Genomic DNA, 24,303 nt, shown 5'->3' with positions numbered 1-24,303 from the left:
AAAACATATGTGTAAGAAATACAAGAATGTTTAGCCAGGTGAGGTGGCACACACCTATAATCACAGTAGCTTGGGAGGCTAAGACAGGAGGATTGCAAGTTCAAAGTCAGCCTCAGCAAAAAGTAAGGCGTTAATCAACTCAGTGAGACCCTGCCTCTAAATAAAATACAAAAAAATAGGGCTGGGAATGTGGTTCAGTTGTCAAGTGTCCCTGAGTTAAATTCCTAGTATCCCCCCAGAAAAAAAAGAAGAAGAAGAAGAAGAAAAAATACCAGAATGTTTAAAGATGAGATGATTGGATTATGAGAGCTTTAACTTAATTGGTGCCTTAACCTATTGATATGGGTTAACCAAATGGTAACTATAGACAGGTGGGAAGTAGTTGGAGGAGATGGGTCACTGGAGGTGTGTCTTTAGGGTTTATATATTTTTTTAAATTTTTTTCTAGTTGTAGACAGACACAATACCTTTATTTTATTTATTTGTTTTTATGTGGTGCTGAGGCTTGAACCCAGTGCCTCACACGTGCAAGACAAATGCTCTACCAACTGAGCTACAACCCCAGCCCTAGGGTTTATTTTTTGTCCCTGGTGAGCAGAGCTTTTTCTGCTTCCGGATTGCCATGCCCTGAGCTGATTTTCTTCTCCACATCCTTCCACTATGATGTTTTGACTTATTTTGGGCACAGAACAATGTAGTCAGCTACTTATAGACTGAGACCTCTAAAACTGTGAACCCCAAATAAAATTTGCCACTTCTAAAATTGTTCTTGTCTGGTCTTTTAGTCACATTGGTGGAAAAGCTGACTAAAACAATTGCTCTTCAAAGGATTTTGTGAGGGAATTATTATTATTATTATTATTATTATTAGTAGTAGTAGTAGTAGTAGTAGTATTTTTTGTAGCATGAAAATTGTGATTGCCTGGCAGGAATAAAGATGGGAAGTGGGGAATTACTGCGTATGTTGTGTTTGTGAGTTCTCTGATTTTGTAACAAACCACTAGGTAGATTTATATTACATAAAGTCATCCGAGGAAAAAGTTGAGGCTCATAGAAGTTAAATAATTTGCCAAATACCATGCTTACCTTGGATCAGATCCTTTGTATTACACAATTTAATGTTATTAATCCTATAAGGTACTGTATATATTCTGTTTAGGGGGAAACCAAGGCTCAATGCTTTCTGTAATTCAAACTCACTGCTACTTGATTTAAGGTCCAGGGCTTCACCTGAACACACTGTGGACAAACCTGCAGACTTGAAGCTGAGATCTTACATAAGTTGGGGACTATACAGACCACTTCCCAATTTAGAGAAGCTCCATTTGTAGCTCTCCACCTTAACACTGCTCTAATGGTTGATTTTAGGTGTCAACTTCATTGAATTAAGGAATACTTAGAAACCTGTTAAGCATTGTTTGTGGTGTATTTGAGGGTGTTGCCAGAGAAGATTAGCATGTGAGTCTCAGTAGACCAGGTAGGAAAGTCTGATAGGCACCATGCAATTGGCTGGGGAGTCAGAGGAAAGAAAAACAAACCATAAAAAGGTGAATGTCTGCCTACCTATCTGGTAGCTGAGTGCATTCTTTCTGTCTGTCCTTGGATATTAGAACTGGAGGCTCTGGCCTTTTACATGAGGTCTTAGGCCTTTGGCCCCAGACTGAGAGTTGTACCACCAGTTTCCTTTGTTTTGATGTCTTCAAACTTGAACTTAGCCATGCTCCTAGGGTCTCCAGTTTATAGACAAGCTGTCAGGGGACCTCTCAGCCTCCAAAATCATGTGAGCCAATTCCCCTAGTAAACCCCCTTTCATATCTGTACCCCCACCTCTCTTCCATCTCTTTGTAGAACTGTGATTAATGCCAACCTCTTACTGCAAGTAAGACTTCTGCAGTGGTGGGTACAATGACTCACACTTTTAATTCCAGCTACACAGGAGGCTGACAGGAGGATTGTAAATTTGAGGCCAGCCTAAGTAACTTAGACTATGGTTCAAAATTAAAAAAAGAAAAGGGAGAGCTGGGGATGTGGCTCAAGTGGTAGCGCGCCTGCATGCGTGAGGCACTGGGTTCGATTCTCAGCACGACATAAAAATAAAATAAGGGAGTTGTGTCCATCTAAAAAACTAAAAAATAGATATTTAAAAAAGAAAGAAAAGGGCTATAGCTAAATGTAGAACGCTTGCCTAGCAAACCCACGGCCCTGGGATCAATAGCATGTACAGAGAGATAGAGACACGCACACTAACTTCTGAAGTGATAACCAAAAATTGGAGACAGGTTGCCTGAGCTGAGAGAGAAAACTAAAATATATATATGGAATGTCTTTTTGAGTCAACCATAAATTTCTGTGAAATTAGATGAATGGATCCTTTACACAATGTAAAGCAACTTACCCTTTCTTTTGAGGAGAATCCATGAATAATAAGAATATAGAAGTCTTGCCAGGAGTAGTGATACACATCCTGTAATCCCTGCACCTTAGTAGGCTAAGAAAGGAGGATCACAAGTTTGAGGCCAGTCTTACAACTTAGTGAGACCTTGTCTTAAAACAAAAAAATTTAAAAAAAGGCTGGAAATATAGCTCAGCAGTAAGCATCCCTGGGTTCAATCTCCAATACTACACGACGCACACATACAAAAATATATATGTATGTGTGTGTGCTTGTGTGTGTGTATGTATATTGAAGTTGAACCTAATATACATATATTAGACATAAAACATAATCAGTATTAAGTTCACGATGTTTAGAGTCTAAGTTGTTGTATATGGTTGAATCATTACTAACGCTACCCTGAGACTCATTTGCTTCTATGGTAAATGGATTTCTTGACTTTATTTATACCTAGAATGTGTGTAAGCCAAGGAGACTTACTCTTGCAGAGGTGGGAGTGGGTTTATTCAAGAACTGCTTGCAAGGATTCAGAGCTTTTGTCCCAGAGCCACAGGAAGGACCCAGAGTCTTCACCTTATGTGAGAAGAGCAGGAAGAATGGGGCTGGGCTTGACACAACCCACCCTGTATTGGATTGTTTCTACCTTACACGTGACTGCAAGACTGAATAGCCCAAAATACTCTATTTATTTTTAAAATGACTACCTCAATAGTGGAAAATGGATTGGAAGGGGTAGAAGTGTATTCATTTTAGGTTATTCTGTATTTATGGGCCCTCTTAGTTGATATCTTTACCATGCACTGGATCATTTTACTCTTCTTTAATCCTTAAGATTTATCATAATGTCTGGCACATAAAGAATATGCTTGCCCGGCATAGTGGCACACACCTGTAATCCCAGAGGCTTGGGAGGCTAAGACAGGAGAATCGTGAATTCAAAGCCAGCCTCAGCATCTTTGAGGCACTAAACAACTCAGTGAGACCCTGTCTCTAAATAAAATACAAAATAGGGCTCGGGATGTGGCTCAGTGGTTGAATACCCCTGAGTACAATTCCTAGTACAAGAAAAAAAAGATATGCTTTATACATTTGCTCACTGAAAAATTGACTTTTCCATTAGAAGGTTAGTAATATAGTCATTATATAGAATGTGAAGTAAGACATCCCTTGATCATGAGAGTTTTGGCATAAGAACATTCTCTGAGAATGAAAAAATATTTTTCCTTGCTCATCATTTCCCCCTCAGTTACTTATTCTGATTTAAGAGGATGAATAAAACTATGCACATTGAGACATTTGTAGCAATGAACTCCATAAGGGGGGAATAAAACACCTGGTAGATGTGTTGCTGAAGAGATCTGAGGTACACCCATGAGGGTGACTCCTATATACTCTCAAAGGAATGACTATAATGTGACTGACACGAATGGAACTTGTTATCTTGCTGACTATCATAACCTGCTTAAAAAAGGAAAGAAGAGAGTCCAGGAAACCAGAGAAGCCAACTTGGGTGTTGTCCACATAGCTTGGCCAGGAGAGGCACCGGAACGCGGTCATTATCCTTCAGATACCCAGCAGTGGTCCTCTTCAGGCTTCTCCTCACCTGATGAGGACCTGTATATGGGGCTTTCTCTCATTTCTTCTGATTGAGAATTTGTCCTTCTATCTCTTTGACACAGTGAAGGAAGAGGTACTATATTTTGAAGATGTTCTGGTTACTAGAAAAATACTCATACAGCACCATACACGACTCTTGGCATTCTGAGTAACAGCTCAGTCTCCTGTGAATTTGAAATATGTAATCAAACTCATTATTATGAAGCTGCAAAAACTTGACCAATACAAGGCTTTAATAGTGACACCAAGGGCTACTGTAGTCCTATGAAATGGAGGTGATTACCCTGAGATAGTACTGGACTCCTGTTTTTGGTACTATGTCTTACTTGTCAAGTTTATTGTGGGTTCATGGTTTCAGTCCATGATTGAAAGACTCCATTGCCCTCGGCCTGAGGTAAGGAGAGCATCATGCAAGAGGGACATAGTGGAGTGCTACTATGCTTCAGGTGGCCAGGAAGGTGGGGTGGGGGGATAGAAAGAGAGAGAAGGAGAAAGGGAATTGAGGCAAGGGACCACAGAGATGATGAATCTTTCCAGAGTATATCCCCAATAATCTCCTCTCCAGCCATACCCCCACCTGCCTATGGTTACCGCCCAGTCAGCCATTCAAAATAGGATGGACTGATTAGGCTACAGCCCTCATAATCTAATAATTTCATCTCTGAATATTCCTGCATTAACAGGAGCTTTTGTGGAACACCTCATATCCAGATCATAACAGTGAATTACTTGCTTTTTAAGGTCTTTACTGATCGTTCCATGGGCTGAACTTTGGTGATTCCCAAGGATACCTCCTGTAGCTTCAAGTTCTTCAGGTTCAGAACCCTATCACCCTCCTCCTGGAAAGCTCAAACCAGAGAATTTTAAGATCCCAAAGAAGATATTTACATATTATAATTTAAGAAACACTGAATTTAAAGTAGATTATCACTACTTATTGTCACTTAAGTTCTATGTGCAAATGTGGGAATGCATAGCTATAAGTGGTTATCCATGTAGCAGGTGCTAAATGGAGGCCACCCTATTGATGAAAACCAAGACAGAAAACTCTCACAGGGGACTTATGGACCTGTGAGTGTCTACCTATATCCCCTGTGGGTTGTAGGTACTTCGTTTTGAGAAGCACAGGGAGATGATTATCTTCACCTAATTGTTTACTCATGGTCAAAGATGGGTTACCAGTTTTATTTATGTTGAGGTCCTGCCCAAAATGTCATTAGTCTTCTAGTGGGAATGATTTCTGACGGGTTTAAATGTGAGTATAATTTAAATTTTTTGTTAGGATAACTGTTTTAATCAAGTTTTCATCACTGTAACCAAAATACCTGACAAGAACAACTTATAGGAGGAAAGATTTTATTTTGGCTAAGAGTTGCAGAGGTTTTGGTCCATGGTTGGCCGACTGTATGGTTCTGCTCTGTGTACACTCCCCAGTACCATAAATAAATGAATAAATAGACATGTAAATAATGATGAATAGTGGAAGTAACTGAAGCATAGGAGTCATAACAAGAAATTAGGGTCCTTGACACTACTACCTATTTCAAACTTTGTTCTACTAAACTCTGGTTTAAAAAGGATCACGTTTTTCCTTCAGGACACCAGTTAGATGATACCAGAATGGGACAAATAAAGATTAATGATTGCAACATTGTAAATAATAGCTGTGTGCTATAACAGTCATCATGAGTTGAAAATATTTTATTTTTAACAGAGGCCAGAGTACATTGAGGCTACTACTTAGTCAGCAAGTTGTTTTCTTTTTTAATTGTTGCTATTAGCTACTTGCTCTCTACTTAAAATGAAGAAGTGAACTTTAGCACAATATATTACAGGGTGGTGACAGCAGTCCATTAGTTAAAGGCAACTGTCATGGCCTGAACAGGTTTTTAACTTAGGAACTCTCAAAATGAAAGACTCCAAGACTAATTATGGAGTAAACTTGGTGTCTTTAACTATCAACCCACTTATTTTTATTTTGCTTTTGAAAAGGAAGAGGATGTCCCTAAACAACATTTAAAATGCCAGTTTCCAGTTATTACTACCTTTCCAAATATATAATTCAAAGTTTCACTTGGTCTTTTTATTTTTTATTTCTAGTGCTGGGGGCTGCAGCTCAGTAGTAGAAGTACTTAGAAGTACTTAGCATGCATAAGGCCCTGAACCTTATTTCTAACACCGCATAATAAATAGATAGGAATAAATAAAATAAAATTTTTATTTCTAAAAGTTTTTATTTGCCTTGAACTGGGAATCCTTTAAAGACAGAAGATAGAAAAAATCAATTTCTATGACAACTTATACAATCATGAGTGAATCATTATAAATCACTTGAACCAGGCATGTTGGTGCATACCTGTAATCCCAGCTACTCAGGAAGCTGAGGAAGGAACATCACAAGTTCCATGCCAGCTTCAGCATCTTAGCAAGGACCTATGCAATTTAGTGAAACCCTGTTTCAATAAAATAAAAAATAAAAAGAGCTGGGGATGTAGCTCAGTGGGAAAGCATCCCTAGGTTAAATCCCCAGTACCAAATATAAAAATAAGTAAATAAATCACCAAATCATGATGTTTCTCTCTCTCTCTCTCTCTCTCTCTCTCTCTCTCTCTCTCTCTCTCCCTCCCTCTCTCTCTTTGCAGATGTGGTTGTAATACTTTCACTGTAGAGGTGTGGGGGGGGGACCTTACCCACTCAGGTAAGGTCAGAAAGTTAAATATTGTTATTGGTGGTTGAGAATTTTCCGTGGAGCATGGTGATTTATTTCTCCATCTTTGTGTGCAAATACCCAAGATTAGACAAGTATCCCAGCACAGAAACAGAAGTATACAGTAAGGCAGATGGATAACATTTAAGGCAGGTTTATTGTAAGGCAAGGGAAAGACAAAAAAAGGGAGATATATCCAGGAGAGAGTCAGAGGCGTGCAGATCACTTAGTGCCTGAACTGCCCTAAAATGATTAAACTTTGGGCTTTTGTTAGGACAGGGGTGGGAATTTGTATTGGTGCAAAACCTTGGCTTTGCCTCTTTGGACCAATGTTTTGTGTATCTTTTGCCATTTAGGAAAGTCATACACTTTAAGGTAAAGTTAAGGGCATACGCCTGCATACTTGGGTCATTTTTATCTTTCTGGCTTAGTACCACTGGCAGAAGGTCGTATAATGGTCACTGACCCTTGGAGAACCTTGTGGGTGCATGTGTGACCTTAGGAATATGATATGTGGCCTTAAATCGGGGGAACAAGGACCCGTTCCTGATTTCCAAGACAAGTATCAATATGGCACAGCAAGAAAGTCCTCACCAGGGGGCCCTTCCACACTGGACAATTCCACAATTGTGAGAAATAAATTGCTGTTCATTATAAATGATCAAGTCTGTGGTTTTCTATTATAGAAGCTAAAACAGACTAAGAAAATTGGTAACAACTGTGGGGTTGTTGCTATAAGAAATACATAAAAAGGTTAAAGAAGCTTTGCAACCGAGTGATGGGTAGGGGTTAGAATAGTTTGGAAGAACACATTTTAAAAAAATTTAGTTGTTATTGGACACAATACCTTTAGTTCACTTATTTACTTGTATGTGGTGCTGAGGATTGAACCCAGGGTCTCACACGTGTGAGGCGAGCACTCTACCACTGAGCCACAACCTCAGCTTCCCATTTGGAACACCTTTTTAAAAAGTCTAGATTTCCATGAACTCAGCATTAAAGGGCAATTCTGATGAGGGTTGAAAAAAGAAGATGTATAGGTAATGTCTGGATCTTGTTAAACATCACTTGAGTGTTTTGACCAGAATGTTGGTAGATATACGGGCAGTAAAGGCCTTTCTGATGAGGTCTCAGATGGAAATGAGGAATGAAGTATTGGAAACACGAGGAAAGGCTATCCCTGTCTCAAAGTGGTGATGATTTGTCTGAGTTGTATGTTTAACCTTGTGATGAAGTAGGACATCTGACAGAAGAAATTTCTAAACAAAATGTTTAAAAAGCTATGTGGCAACTTTTTAAAAATATAAAATATGTTTATTGGGTTGCTTTTCCACTCATCTTGATTTGGGTTGATTTTAGTGCTGCTTCCTCCTGAAGGTACATCCTTCTGTAAGTCTTGCTTTTCCTCCTAAAGGCGAGGACAGTGGAGCAATCAACACATAAAACGTGATTTTATAGCATCCTGGGCATTTACATCCATGAAATAGGAAGTGGGGCTCTGCACCAGGTACTTCTTGTGTTTCCCCTTCTCTTCTGGAGAGGGATGAAGGAGATCTTTTGTGAGTAGCCTATTCTCTTGGGGAGGTCATCATCTCCAGAAAGGTGAGTGTGGCTACTTTAAAACTGCTTATAAAAAGATAGGAGAGGAACAGATTATTTTAAAATTGAATTTATAATTAAAAAGAAGCAGAGTAAAAATGTTTGGAATATTCACATTCTGACCTTCTACAGAACAAAAAAGCATGCAGAGCTTTTGATAAAGGGGTTAACACTGGTAGAAGCCAGCCAGGTGCTATTCACAGAGATAATAGGAGAAACACCCAAAGGCATTTCAGAAATCTTGCAGGCAAGCCAGGGCTTTGAGGTCAAGGACTGTGGAGGTGGACTAAATCGACTTCTGTTCATTATAAATTACTGAGTCTGGGCTAGCATGGCAGTACATTCCTATAATCCCAGCTACTTGGAAGGCTTGTTGCTGAAACCTCAGTACTTGTCCTTGATGCCAATCCAATAATGAGGGCACAGTTTTGAGAAAATGGGGAGAAACACAGCGAACTCCTGTCCCAGAGGCTATGATTCTGCTCATCAGAATAGGGAACTTTTAAAGAGACGATTCAAAGGCTACATCCCACCTGTTCTCTGTCTGGAGCTGTAATTCACTTGTTAATTTGAGAGGTAATCATTTCTGTGATCTTCTGGTACCATCCCCAAAGTCCAAATTACTTCCGTCCTATGGTGTGTGTGTACTCAAAGACAGATAAATCTGTCTAAAATGCGGGGGGGGGGGGGAGATAATCCTGTTTCCCCTGAGATTAGGGAGGGAAAGAGATTACATAGGAGCAGGGAGAGAGGAAGAGAAAGAAACATGTTCACCTGAGGCCCTCAGGTTTATGACTGCTGATTTACATGTAACCAGTGTATAAATGGGTTGGGGAGAGGAGAGCCTAGGCTTTTGGTCAGAATCTTCCCTTTCCCCACCCATGCATATGCACTTTGTCAAGCTGTGTACTCACCCCTTTGAGACGTTCCATTCAATTGAGGAGGCGTGTACTAAGTATGTCAATGTATGTAAGTTTGCTCTTGGATAAAAATTATTCTCACCACTAGTTCTCAATACTACTTTGAAACTTATTTTCCCCTTGATGATGTTGGGGATTGAACTCAGGGCCTCATACATAGTAAATATGTGCTCTACCACTGAGCTATACCCTCAGCCTCTCATTACTACTTTGGAAACTTGACACAATAGATTCAGACATCAGATCTTATGCCAGTGGTTCCCATAGGACTGTATATTAGAATCTGTGAGGTCACATTCTAGATCCAAGGGTAAGGCTCTAAGCCCACCCATGAGGAAAAATTGGATGTGTCATAATTATTCTTGAAAAATTCCCTAGGAATTCTCTGTCATGGAGACCATCAGACCACCTCCCACCAGGTCAGTTTATCTTCCAGTAATAGATTCATTGTTTCTTGGACTAATCACAGAGGAAGTAATTGCCTGACTTTTAGGGCTGAATAGTTTGAAAACACACATGATAGCTTTAAACACTAGACTCATACTCAGTGGAGGAAATGTTCACATTTTGAGAGAATCCCAGGAACTGAAACCTTCAGAAAGAAAAGATTCCCCATCTCAAAATGCGAGCTCAAGGAAATGGTTGCTATTTTAATTCTTACTCTTTCCATTTTTTGTCATATAATTGAATTTGCATACATTAAATAAGGCATGGGTCATGATATCTGAGGTACTGAGCAATTCCATATATACAATATGCCCACAGGCACTATTTTTGTTGTTGTTGGACACATATATTTGTCCTTTGGTATCCACAGGGGATTCATTCCAAGACCCCTGAGGATACCCAAATCTATGAATGCTTTAGTACTTTATATAAAATGAAATAGAATGTATATATATTTTAAATTTATATATACTTTAAATCATTTGTAGACTAATTATAATAACTTAAACAATGTAAATGATATGTAAATAGTTGTTATACTGTGTTGTTTAGGGAATAATGATGAAAAAGTCTGAATATGTTCAGAACAGACACAATTTTTTGGTAGGACATTTTCCATCTGGTTGGTTCAACAGGCAGATGTGGAGGCTGACTATAGTTTTACATAGGTGAGTAATTCTCTAAGTATGGCCTGGGGATTCCTGGAGGTCCTTCAGAACTTTCAAGGGGTCCAAAAAGTCAAAAACATCTTTTAAATAATACTACTTTTTATACTTTTTTTCTCTGACACATATAATTAATGATCTTTTTTGATGTTAGCCCAGTCAGGCCACAGTTGCTAATTACTGAATCAAACACTAATCTAGGTGTTGCTGTGAGATTGTTTTGTAGATACATTGACTCTTGGAGACCCCAAATGTTACTTTGGTTCACAGTGAAACTAGGACCTTATGGAGGTCAGGTGATCCATGGACTTTTAGCTCAGCTGCATCTCATATTGTACCTCACAAGTCCTTGAACCTGTCCTGTGGTTATTTCTCCAATTCTGGAATGCGTAATTTGGTTTACTCAGCAACTGGCAGGCCCCCCATGTTGGTTTGCTGACCTGGTTAGTGAGTGAATGAGTGAAAAGGAGACAAGTATATGTGCATATTGGAGGAGGGAGAACTGTGATGTGATCAAAGACCCAGAGAAGAAGAAACCCTAAATAATCCAGGGGAAAGCAAGAAAGTCTTTGTTGGATGTGTTAGAAGTTATGAAGGAGTCCAGGAGATGTCAACCTAAAATATGCCCCCTGGGCATGCTATTATCTTAATTTCTTTTTACATAGTGTTGAGGATTGAGCCTAGGGCCTTGCACAAGCTAAGCTGTTTTCTTTCACTGAGCAGCACTTCCAGTCCTAATTATTGTCAATTGCAGTTGTTTGGAAATTAGCAGATGCTAGAGGAGGCTTTTCTCTGATGTTTCCTTACTTACCTAAAGACCAGCTCTCTCAAAAGGAAACACAATTGCCTTTTATCCCCTCCTGGTTATTATATTCACCAAGGAAGTTTAAAGGATTAAAACTCATATCACAGAAGAGACTGAAAGTCAAAATATCAAACCCAGAACCCAGAGGAACTTTATTCTGAACTGTTGTCTGTTGTTAAGGCTCAGGGAATGAGACCCTTAAAATAGAGCTTTTTTTTTTTTTTTTTTTTTTTTTTTTTTTTGCATGCTGGGCTTCCTTTTTGCAGTACCAGGGATGAAACCCAGGGCCTCACACATGCCAGATAGACAAACACTATACTACTGAGCTACATCCCCAGCCTACAGGCATGCTGAGTTTTTGACCTAAAGGAAAACCTTGTACTGCTTCTATCCACCCAAGTATTGGAGAGACTTTCTCTGGAATCCCATTATTTGCATTAAGACCAGACCGCAAAAGGGTATGCAACTGTCTTCCCTCCTATCCTTAATTCTCATTGTCCACCAAGAAGACTGAGGGATGGACTTCCCTTTCAAGATGATGTCTATCACTTTGTTTTATTTGAATTCCAAAGAGAATCTTTTTGGGGACCATTAATCACCTTTGCTTCCTCTCTTCCCCTATAGAAAAAGGGCTATATAAGCTGCTGGATGATTCAGGACTAGTGGGTAACCACACTAATTATTTCCCTCTTTTGAATGTTAAGAAATGTGTATGCTGTGTCTCCTATTTAATCTTTGTCCATTTATTCCAGCAAGGCTTCAGAGGGCAGAGGAGAATTTTGCCTTTGATTTTATAGTGTTTTTCAGGTCCATTTAACACTCCTAAAATCATTATTCCTCTAAAATTGCCTACAGCTTATACATCCTTACCCCTGTGAAGAAGGACATAGAAGGACATAGATCTCATTAGGTTACTGGGCACTCTCCTTCCTATGATTCCCTGTGTGTGTATGTGTGTGTGTGATAAGTTTGTGTGCCTTTTCTCCTTTTAATCTATCTATTGTCTCCTTCCTTCCTTCCTTCCTTCCTTCCTTCCTTCCTTCCTTCCTTCCTTCCTTTCTTTCTTTCTTTCTTTCTTTCTTTCTTCATACTGGAGATTGAACCTGGGGAGCTCAACCACTAAGCCATATCCCTAGCATTCCCAGTGTTTTTAAAAAATATTTTATGGGCCTGGGGTTGTGGCTCAGTAGTAGAGCGCTTGCCTAGCATGTGTGAGGCACTGGGTTCGATTCTCAGCACCAGGTAAACAAATTAAATAAACAAAATAAAGTTATAAAAAATATTTTATTTTGAGACAAGGTCTCACTGAGTTGCTTAGGGGTCACTAAATTGCTAAGGCTGGCTTTGAACTTGCCATCCTCCTGCCTCAGCCTCCCAAGCTGCTGGGGTTACAGGTATGTGCCACCACATCTGGCTGTTAGTTCATTTTTAAACTCAAATATCTATCCTCAACAGAGGGGGGAGAAAGAGTTCTTTTGCCCCTAAAAGTGCTTAAAGATCTAACCTAAAGTGGTCCATATTTGGCATTTTAACTTGTGGCTATTTGGGAGTTATTGCTGGCTTTGAAAAAGAGTGTGGCATGAAGTGAAGCTGCAGGTGCAGAAGGGGTGGAACACAGGCAGAAAGGTAGAGAGGAATGATGCAGGTCTGGATACTGAACAGTTCATTATGGGATGACTAAGCAAATATACAAATCAAGGTCAGATATTATGAAGGCCCAAGAAAGGTATTAAATGAAATCAGAGGAAAAGAAAGTTCTCATAAAGAGACTGGAGACAAGGAATGCAAAACTTGTCTGGTCAATAAAATACTTCAACAATCTGATTCGCCTCCACATGTTTCAGTTTTGTGCTGTAATTTGGATCTTGAATATTCCCCAAGACCCATATGTTGAAGGCTTGGTCCTTGTGGCACTACTGGAAAGTGGCAGAACCTTCAGGAGGTTGGCCTGGTGGAAGGAAGTTAAGAAGTTAGGTTTTTGATGCTGGGGATTGAACCCAGGTGTTCTCTACTGCTAAGCTACACCCCTGTCCCTTCTTTTTTTTTTTTTTTTTTTTTATTTTGAGACAGGATCTCACTAAATTGATGAAGCTGGTCTCAAACTCCTCCTGCCTCAGCCTCCCTAGTCACTGGGATTATAGGCATGCACCACCAGCACCTGGTGGATGCAGCAAAATTTAAATATACAGGCCCTGTGTTTGTGGGGCACACCTGTAATCTCAGTGGATCAGGAGGCTGAGGTAGGAGGACTGTGAGTTCAAAACCAGCCTCAGCAATATGGTGAGGCCCTAAGCAACTCAGCAAGATCCTATCTCTAAATAAAATATAAAAAAGGGCTGGGGATATGGCTCAGTGGTTAAGCAACTCTGAGTTCAATCCCTGGTACCAAAAAAACAAACAAACAAACAAACACAAAAAACAAAAACAAAACAACAACAACAAAAAAAACCCCAAACCATAGCTCTAATCCCAATAACAACCTCTCCAGGTAGGCATTATTATCCCCGTTTTACAGAGATGGAAAGTGTGTTGGGTTGAATTCAGACTTCCAAAAGGTATGTCCAAGCCCTAACTCCTAAATTTATGAATGTGAAACTCTTATTTGAAAAAAAGTGTTTTTGAAGATGTGTAATTAAGTGAAGGATCTTGAGATGGCATCATCCTGGGTTAGGACAGGCCTTAAATCCATGATTTATAAAGATTTTATAAAAGATTTATAAAAATTCATCTTTATAAAAGAAGAGAAGAAGGGCAGATGTAGCCAGTCATGTAGGGCTTGCTTAGCATGCCCATGTTCAAGGTCCCTAAGTTCAACCTCCATCTACCCTGGAGGGGGAATGCCATGTGAAGATGGGGGCAGAGACAGAGGTGTGTCAAACTAGGAACTCTGGGAGCCACCAGGAGCTAGAAGAGTCAAGGAAAAATTCTCCTCTAGAGCTTTTGGAGGGAACCTGGTCCTGAGGACAGACACTTTGAGTTCACACTTCTGTCCTCCATTAAGTGACTAAATCTGTGGCAATTTGTTAATGCACCTCTAAGAAATAAAACACAGTTTATGCAGGATCCTGACTGCAGGAAGGGAGGGAGGTTCCTATGAATGAAAGGGACATAAGGGGAGGGGCAGGTAAGAATCCTCTCCTTTCTTATCATTGCAAGGATGAGTCTTTGTTACCTTTGGGAGCCAGTTGTAGATCCCTTGCATTTTAGGAGAGAAGGAGGACTTTTGTACTTGACCAGTTCACCTTCTGATCTCTGCATAGAGTTTTTACTGTAGACCCAGAAGTTTCAAAACAAAACCCCAAACCAAAACCAGTTCACAGTGTTGGTTATGAGCAATAAAAATTACACAGGAGCGTGTGCACTCAGTGCCAGCATATGGCTAAGCTGAAACATAAAGTTACCTGTACTGTTTCCTTTGTTGAGTGGACTTTGGTACAGTTATTCATCATTCCTTAGTCATTTTGGTTTGAGGAAATAAAAGAGGGAAAGAATTTTACCTGAACATAGCATTAAAATGAGCCAATATAATCTTTGAGATTTTGTGTAAAATATGAGGTATATGTATATATACACATCTACATGGTATGTATATTATGTGGTAGTGTGTATATTATGTGGTAATATATAGACACACACATAATCATTTTCAGCAGGTACCAGACAGCTCTGACAGTTATGTTTTCCTTGTTTCTGCACCCTGGCAGATGAAAGCTGTTTAATTTTGAGAAACCAAGCTCCTGCCACTTTTTCAATCATAACTTGATTTGCCTCCCTTCTCAGTAGCAGAGAGTCTGTGACACCCATCTGGCAGGAGGCACAGAGGACATTTACATTCTTTGCAGAGGCGCTTATCATTCCTAGCTCTGCACTTCTTCTACACTCTTGGCAGGATCAGTTTTTTTTTTTTTTCCTTACAATATTTGTAAGAAGAGAAGAAGGGCAGGGATGTAGCCAGTCGTGCGGTGCTTGCCTAGCATGCCCATGTTCAAGGTCCCTAAGTTCAACCTCCAACTACCCCGCACTTTAGGGGGTGGGGGTGGGGGAAGGCCATGTGAAGATGGGGGCAGAGGCGGTATTAACACTGTCTCAATTCAGTTGCTGGTCCTCACAGCTTTTTTCACCTTAAAACAACACCCTAATGTTACCCGTAAAAGATTTTGTCCCATTAAGAGAGTTAGATCTGATTTCAGTGATAATCTGTCCCCTGAGCAGCTTGATTTTCTTAGGGACTACGGTAGTGTTCAATATGCCTTCTCATGCTCGTTCTTAAAACCAGTTGGACTGCAGGGGAGTAAATACCATAGCCGTGCGGGGACGGAACCCCCAGGAGACTCTTGTCAGCTTGGTGGAGGCTGGCTCCTGCCTGGCATTTTCTGCAGCGTCTGGGCGCTGAATGTTGGTGCATGGGTGGGAAGGAAGGTGGGTTGGAATCTTCCCCACGGAGGGAGTGACAGATACTCAGCCGTGGGTGGGGTTTCTGTGCTCTGGAGCAGGCAGCGGAATTAGGCGACTCAAGGAGAAAGCCTTCTACTCTTCGGTTAAGCAAGATTTAGCCCCTCAACTCTGTAGGGAGGGACACGTAAGAGGAGGTGGTGGGGCAAACCCAGAAGCGGCATGTGTGGCTGCTCATCCATACGCTGCCTTTTCCTCTCCTTGAAAACCCTTCCCAAGAGGTCGTTTTACACGAACCCAGACAAGACCTTCGCAAGCGTCCGGGATAGTCAATAGTAGGTTCTGTGTTACAGATGGAAACTCTCCTCCAGAAAGGATCTTTGCCGAGAGCGCTGGGGGAGGTGGGGGGCGGGGAAGGGGGGAGGCCGCCCTGGAGGCTGCGGCGCTGGGAGCTCATCCTGCCAGGGAGCTCCCCGTTGGGTGGCAGAGGAGGTGGGGCAAGGGCAGCGCGCAGAAATAGGGCGCAGGACGCCCGAGCGTAGCCAGGCTCCAGCCAGCTTGTGTGCAGAGGTGTAGGTCGCCGGCAGGGATCCTCGCTCTGGGAGGGCCTCGGTGAGTCACAGCTGAGTTGTCGCAATCTCAACATAGAGGAAATCAGGCACCGGGTGGGGCGCGTTCCTGGCTGCGCTCCTGTGCTTTGACCGCACGGCGGTGTCGCTTAGCTAGCCCCAGCTCTGGTCTTCCAGCCTGCGCTACCCGGGTCTGCGCTTGCTACCCGTGGCTTCAGGCTTCGCCCCGGCCTTTAACGGAGAGTTAACCAGTCGGGACAAGGAGGAGCCGAGGAGGAAGGAAATTACCGACGTTCTCAAAGTTTTTTTTTTCCTTCCTCTCTTTGTCCCGCAGAGGTGAGTGGCAGGAGGCGGCAGCGCTGACCCACCGCAGCCCAGCTCAGGGTTCTGTGCTCTGCTCCCGGAGCTCTGGCCCAACTGCCCGGGGACAAGGACAGCTGTCGCGCCCGAACCTCCTCTGCAGACCTCTTCCGAGTGGGTGCGCTGAGCCATGGAAGGTGCAGACCTGGCAGGGAAGATCCTGTTCACCTGGCTGACGCTGGTGCTGGGCCTCATCCTGCTGCCTTCGGCCTTTGGAGTGTCTCTGGGCATCTCCGAGATCTACATGAAGATCCTGGTGAAAACTTTAGAGGTGAGTGCCAGGAAGGATGCTGTGGCCTCACTGCTCTGAAGACTCTAGGGGGGACCCGGGGCTGTGGGGACTGAGCTTAGGGCTGTGACAGCCAGAGCCAAAATGATTAGGGTCCGGCCCCCAAGGCCAGTAGTAGGAAATTGTGTATTTTTTTTCTTTTTTCTTTTCTTTCTTTCTTTCTTTCTTTCTTTCTTTCTTTCTTTCTTTCTTTCTTTCTTTCTTTCTTTCTTTCTTTCTTTCCTTCCTTCCTTCCTTCCTTCCTTCCTTCCTTCCTTCTTTCTTTCTTTCTTTCTTTCTTTCTTTCTTTCTTTCTTTCTTTCTTTCTTTCTCCTTTGTTTTCCTCATAGCGTGGAAAACAGCATCTTTGCATCTTCTGCAGAGCTGGAGGAATTCAGGCTGAGATCACTGGACCATCTTATTTCCCCCGGTTGAAGATAGAACTGCTTTACCTCAATTCCATCAACTATTATTTCACAGATTAGAATGATCATGGGGCAGTCTTTTTCATCAGTGAATTTGTTTATGGATATTATTCTGTGTGGCTCTCGATTCACTGTCAGTTTTTACAGCCCAGGTTCCAGAGGTCCTTTGGTGCGCTAAGATATCTTGTCCAGAAAGACATTGTGTTCTACTTTATTTCCAAGATAAGAAACCAATTGCTGGATGGCAGAAAGAAATCTGATTTTATTTCCGTGGAGTCATGGAAATTTTATCTAACCAATAGCATTTGAAATGCCATTGCAAAGGTCTTTTCTTTGACCTCAGTTCTGCCTACCTAAGGTTTTGTTTCCAAATTTTGCAGAGAAAAGTGTTAGATGCACGTGAGTCCAGTAGGGAATAACAGCAGCTTACCCTTACTCAGGGATTTTTTTGAGTTTCAAAGGGTCTTATCAGGTAGGGAGGACAGGTATATCTACTTTTACAGATAAGGGAACTGAGACTCAGAGTTCAGTGGTTTGTCTGAACTAAGAATTGAAAACAGGAGTCTTAACTGAAGAGAGGCCCTGTAGGCTGTTCAGGTTTGTTTACATTTGGTACCAAAAACCTAATTCCATTTTTTTTCAGTAACTTGTATTGAACCCAGGGCTAAGCAAGTGCTCTACTACTGAGCTACATCCCTAGCCTCCCAGCTCTGTTTTTCTATATGTGACCTTAGGAAGACACATACTTCTTTTACCTTGTTTAACTCACCTATAAAATAGGAGTAAAAATTGTACCTATTTTGGTACTGTTGCTTTAATGAGTTAAAATATGTCAAGCCCTTAGAAATGTGTCTGCATGTGTTCATTGCTATGTATGTGTGTTGCTATTAAAACAATAATATGATTACTTAGATTCTGTCATCTTTGTTTCTCTAGCTTCTACATTAACTTCCAATATGGGTTCCCATTTTTCTGCCTTTATTTTCTGTCCACTGGTAGGACATGGCTTTATTTGCTCTTCTTCCTCAGTAAGGATGTGACTCCCAGATATACTATATAACCCATGGGACAGTGACTTATGCCTGCTAATATTCTGTTTTACTCCAGGTCTTGGTCGAACTTTCTCTTTGTGGCTATTTCTTTGCTGAGCCCTTAAAGTTATATTTGATTACTCATGTCCAGTCCTCATATTTTTATTTACTTATATATTTAGCAGTACTGGGGATTGAGCTCAGAGGCGCTCTACCACTGACCCTCACCCTTGGGCCTTTTTATTTTTGAGACAGGGTCCCACAATAGCCAAGGCTGGCCTGGAACTTTAGATCTTCCTACCTCAGCCTTGCAAGTTGCTGTGATTACAGGTGTGGGCTGCTGGCCTGGCATCCCTCATGGTTTTGAAGTTCTTCTGTTTCTACTTGGGAGACATTTCTCATTATTGAGCTTTTCTCATTGCCATTACATTCTGAGTGTGGTTGCACTATGCCATGATTTTCCTGGCTGCTTCTTTCTGTTAGAACTTCTTCAGAATTCTCTCCCCATAGAGGATACCCCTTTGCAGCTGATATTCCCTCATGTTCAGCACTCTGGAATGATTGAACTCTTCTCTTGTACAGCAATGTCATTTGGAGCTTATACGCCAAGTGGGAACTGAGTGAAGGTTTATCATACTTTCTGGCTTCCAGTTGCTCACTCCTGTCTATTTTACCTTTGTGTTTTAGGAACTGCTAAAGAGATATCTAAGGGCGAGGCCAGCTAGTTGTTCTTAGATAGGCAAATTTGCTATCTTGATGGGATTCTTCTCCAATCCAGGGTCTGGCTTTCAGTTTGAGGAGGCCTTGAGTTTTTGGGGAGTGGGGTGGGGTGGGTACCAAGGATGGAACTCAGGGCCACTTGACCACTGAGCCACATCCTCAACCCTATTTTGTATTTTATTTAGAGACAGGGTCTCACTGAGTTACTTAGTCACCTCCCTTTGCTGATGCTGGCTTTGAACTCTCCATCCTCCTGTCTCAGCCCCTGGAGCCGATGGGATTACAGATGTGCGTCACCATGCTTGGCCTGAGTTTTGATATTTGTCTCTCTGGAGTTGAAAAGACTCTCAGAGATGAACTCCTTGACAACCAAGAAGTTTAGTTTTTCCCAGAATGCCAATTTTCTATTCCAAGTAGCTTGGAAACCAGGTAGGTGGCACCACAAGGAACAACCTTTGTTACTAACACTAACTTATTAGGTCAGAGGGATGCTTGGAATTGAACAGAAATTCCTTTTGTAAGTCCACTGATTTGCTGGATATGCTGCCTGAAGCTCCAATGTTGGGGAGCAGTTGGGCTCATTAGGGAAGAGAGGTATGATAGTGATTTCTGCTTCAGGCTCAGAAAGGAAAATAGCAACCCTGGATTTTCCATCCTTTATCTAGAACAGTGTTAGATATTTCAGAGACATTTCTGTTAGACTGGGGTTAGTATAGTGGATTGCTTTTCCCCACTGTAGGAATAATTCCTTTTAAAATTGTGCCAATTGTCTAGCATTAGAACATTATGAGCCCTGGACAATATGCTGCCTTTTTGTAGATTCCACTCAAGACCCAGCCCTTCTGTCACTCATTATTGCTTAGTAAGTTCTCAATTAATTTGATTCTTGTTTTTCTCCCCATCTTTACATTCCAGTCCCAAAAATATTCTTTGGGATTTTTTGATCAGAATTGGATAGTTCTCTACTCAGCATTATAAGAGAATAAAATTATGGCATTTGAAGATAAATGGATGGAGTTGGAGAACATCATGTGAGGTGAAGTTAGCCAGTCCCAAAAAACCAAAGGCCAAATGTTCTCTCTGATAAGTGGATGCTGATCCATAATGGGGGGGGGCATGGGAAAAACAAGGAACTTTAGTGGGGCAAATGGGGAGTATGGGGACAGGAAAGATGGTGGAATGAGATGGACATCATTACCCTAGGTACATGTGTGACTGCACATATGGTGTGATGCTTATATCATATACAACCAGAGAAATGAAGTTGTGTTGCAATTGTGTACAATGAATCAAAATGCATTCTGTTGTCATATATATCCAATTAAAATAAATAAATTAATTAATTAAAGAAAGAATTGGATAGTTCTCAAGTTTATTGGTTATAATTTACATACTATTTAAAAAGTTCATTTAGTTTTGTCCACATGTATTTACTTCTAGAAATTTAATTAGTAGTGGGGTGTTTTTTATATGACCTTCAACTCAAATTCTGTAGGTTGAATTGTATGTGGAGAACATTCTGAATGTGAAGGTATCCACTGAGCTATATGACTCTTCTCTGACACCTTATTAGTTTGCCAATTCATTTAATGTCATTTATTGAGCACCTGCTGCATGCTGCCTTCTGCATCGCTGGTTGTCTCTAGATGTGTGTATAAGTCCCTGACATGGCAAACTATTTGAGAAAAAGGCTTGAATGCTTGGCTTAGTATGAATTTAGTGAGTCCTTAACCGATGATTTCCAAGGGATATATAATAATTTATTAGTCAATATATGTCAATACAATAACTTTATATTGGGGAAAATTCTTTTAATTAATTAATTAATTAATTAATTATTTTTCTGGGTACCAGGGATTGAACTTGGGGTACTTGACCACTGAGCCACATCCCTATTTTGTATTTTATTTAGAAACAGGGTTTCACTGAGTTGCTTAGTGCCTCACTTTTTGCTGAGGCTAGCTTTGAACTCATGATCCTCCTGCTCAGCCTCCCAGCTACTGGGATTACAGGTGTGCTCCACCGCACCCAGCAGGGGGAAATTATTTTAGGAATAAGAACTGTGAAAAGTAAAACTTTTATCTGAGGGGATGTGTAGAGGGAAATTGATCCAGATGGTAGTGTGTATATTTTAGAGTCTGTGGAAGGGTGAGTGTGAAGTTGTATTTATTTAACAGGAGCACAAATTAAACATTGAAATGTGCTGCTCTCAACCGTGAAAGTAAATTGTAAGGTTAATGATTGGGGTGAGAGTGGGGATGGATTGCTACTCATTGACTTAAGGTTCATGTTTAGAGAGAAATAAAGAATGGAAAGAGAATATAGAGTTGATAGAAAGGGAATGATACTTAAGATCTAAATTATCTAATCAGATATACAGGCAATGGACATACAATAGGACTAATTTTCCTTCCTGTGTGTGTGTGTGTGTGTGTGTGTGTGTGTGTGTGTGTGTGTGCTGGGGATTGAACCCAGGCCCTTGTGCATGCTAGGTAAGCACTCTAGCACTGAGCTACACCCCTAGCCTTCTTTTTCATTTGGTTTTGAGACAGGGTCTTGCAAAGTTGCCCAAGTTAGTCTCAAACTTGAAATCCTCTCACCTCAGTCTCCCAAGTGGCTGGGATTGCAAGTTTGTGCTACTGTGTTCAGCTTTTTCTTCCATTTTTCAGGAATAAGAAGGAAGTATGAATGAGTTGCTCCAAATTTCTGACTTTGTGGCCTTAGGTCACTTAACATCTCAAGCTTAGTTTGTACATGTGTATGGACAAATATGCTGGATTGGATTATTCTGCAAATTAAAGGAGAATAAATTAAAGCATTTGATATACAGTAGATGCTGAACATTTCATGGAGTTTGGATTAGGACATTCTTTGATACTGTTTTAATTCATTTAAAATTAATTAATTATGTACCTATATGAAGCTAAGATTTAACGTATCTTCAGATCTTTGGTGGGTCAACATGTACTCAGAGCAGATTATTCCTATTTTTTGTATATTATTCCCTTTACTCTCTCCTCTCTCCACCAATTAGTTCTACATTAAAAAAAAATTATAACTGAAGTTGTAGATAGACACAATATCTTTATTAAATTTTTTTATGGTGCTGAGGATTAAACCCAGTCCCTCACATATTCTTGGCAAGTACTTTACCATTGAGCTATATACCCCAGCCCTCTCCATCTTTTTTCTTTTCTTTTTTTTTTTGGGGGGGGGGAGGTGAGTGGGTACTGGGAATTGAACTCAGGCACTCAACAACTGAGTCACATCCCCAGCCCTATTTTGTGTTTTATTTAGAGACAGGGTCTCACTGAGGTGCTTAGCAACTTACTTTTTCTGAGGCTGGCTTTGAAATCAAGATCCTTCTGCCTCAGCCTCCCAAGCCACTGGGTTTACAGGTATATGCCACTGATCGAAGCTCTCCGTCTTTTTAAAAAGGCATGTCAAGCTGGGCACAGTGGTACACAGCTGTCATCCCAATGACTCTAGAGCTTGAGGCAGGAGGATTACAAGTTGTGGGCCAGCCTCATAACTTATCGAAACCCTCAGGACCTTAGTGAGATCTGTCTCAAGCCTAAATGTAAAAGGGGCTGGGAATGTAGCTCAGTGAATTGTTAAAAAGTTTCCTTGGGTTCAGTCTTTAATATTGGGGGTGAAAAAAAGTACATCAATAATTATCAGATGGTCATTAACACCTGTATAATAGATATTATATCTGATGTTGGAAACTTAATAAATGTGCTAGAAGGCCCCGATGTTGATGATAGAAAGTAATATTAAACAAAAGCTGGCCAGGTATTGTGCTTTGCACAATACAGCTTAATTTCACACAGCTCTATCATTACTCTCACTGATAGATCTGAAGGTGGAGGTTCAGAGAGAAAATATGTCTGGGCAGCAATATACAGCTGACAGTGGCAGAATGGGATTTTAATTTGGAGGCTGCATTCTTAGTCTATCAAGATGACAGCTCTGTCAAGAAACTTTCATTTGGCTACAGATGGCAGCCAGCTGTTATTTGAGTGAGCTTCGTAATTTGAATTTTTATTCAATTTTATGCACTTTTCTTCTTCCTTTTCCATATCTTTAGTCAATCCCTAAATGTCTTGATAGTTGAAAAATTGGAAGTTGTAATTGTCTAGGTGACAGTGTCACAATATTGCAAGCTTTGGGCTTAAGCTTTAAAGTTAGACTTGAAACTGCTTCTTACTGGTGAATTTTGGATAGCTGGCATTTTTCTCTTAGAAGGTGTGGAAATTAATTGGAGAGAAAGCCTGATTGATAAGTGTCTTAGCTTTCCTTGGGGTGAGAGTGAGGTGGGGAACAGTAAAGGGTGGTGTTAGATGCCACTTCTGACCTTCAGAAACCTCTTGCCTACAGAGCTGCCTTCTCCTGGAGCTTGGAGGTAGATTTGTTCTGAGATCCTTTAGAAGAGATTCAGAACTTGAAGTAGAGATATTCTGCCTTTATATTTGGGCTTACTCAATTGGTGGAAGAAGCTGGCATGATGAAAGAAAAATAGATATCTATTGGGAGACATACTGATAGTTTGAGAAAAAACTGGTCATCTTTGGTAATAAAGTGTGGGGCATGGGGAGGAAGAGGAAGCCATTGCTATTCTTTATGGCCTACTATGGCAACAGATATATTGCTCCTTTAATTTTCACAACCACGCTTGGTGTTGTCCCCATTTTAGGGATGATGAAATGGATGCTCCAAGGTTAAAGGATCTTCTCTGAAATAGCTGGAGCCAAGAAATGGCAGGACTAAAATTCCAGCATACAGCTGGCTGGCTGCAAAGCACAGGCAGGATTTTACTTTCACTGGAGAGTAAACCTATGGAAGAAAATGGTTTTCTAACACAAATTCTTTTTCGTGTTAAATGGCTGCTTCTCCAACATTAACATTTACTTGTGTGTGTGTGTGTGTGTGTGTGTGTGTGTGTATTACCAGGGATTGAATCCAGGAGTGCTGTACCACTGAGCTATAATCTCCAGCCCTTTCATTTTATTTTGAGACAAAGTCTCTCTCAGTTGTCCAGGCTAACCTTGAATTTGTGATCCTCCTGGCCTCCTGAATAGCTGGGATTATAAGAGCCTGGTCTAACATTTGTTTACACTGAGCACAGTCACTGCAGTTCTTTGGCATTCTGAAACTCTTTCTTGCTCTTTAAGGAATGTCACTCAGTGTTTGAAAAATGTCATTGTATAGTTTGCTAGGGCTGACACAACCAAATACCACAGACTGGGTGGCTTAAACAGCACAAATTTATTTTCTCATGGTTCAGGAAACTAAAAGTCCAAGATCAAGGTGTGGCAGGCAATGTTTTGATCTGGGGCCTCTCCTAGTCTTACAGGGGTTCACCTTCTTACTATGCCCTCAC

The 24,303-nt window shown here is 40.9% G+C and overlaps 1 protein-coding gene across 2 annotated transcripts in view; it reads left to right on the top strand.

Annotated features, from left to right (window-relative positions):
* Positions 1-15,688: 15,688 nt before the first annotated feature.
* The window catches only part of Gpat3 (glycerol-3-phosphate acyltransferase 3), a 59,371-nt gene continuing 50,756 nt past the window's right edge, over positions 15,689-24,303 (top strand). Inside the window, exons 1-2 of one of the 2 annotated variants that reach the window (XM_026411946.2) lie at positions 15,689-15,882; positions 16,451-16,747. In XM_026411946.2, coding sequence (XP_026267731.1) covers positions 16,607-16,747 — 141 coding nt within the window. In that variant the 5' untranslated portion in view covers positions 15,689-15,882; positions 16,451-16,606. Of the gene's footprint in view, positions 15,883-16,080; positions 16,160-16,450; positions 16,748-24,303 lie in introns of those variants that run through there. The other variant, XM_026411945.2, reaches the window with a different exon arrangement.

Source organism: Urocitellus parryii, chromosome 10, assembly GCF_045843805.1.
Source record: "Urocitellus parryii isolate mUroPar1 chromosome 10, mUroPar1.hap1, whole genome shotgun sequence".
Classification (NCBI taxonomy): domain Eukaryota; kingdom Metazoa; phylum Chordata; class Mammalia; order Rodentia; family Sciuridae; genus Urocitellus; species Urocitellus parryii.
The sequence above is the reverse complement of the archived record's forward strand: the minus strand, read 5'-3'. Positions and strand labels throughout refer to the sequence as shown.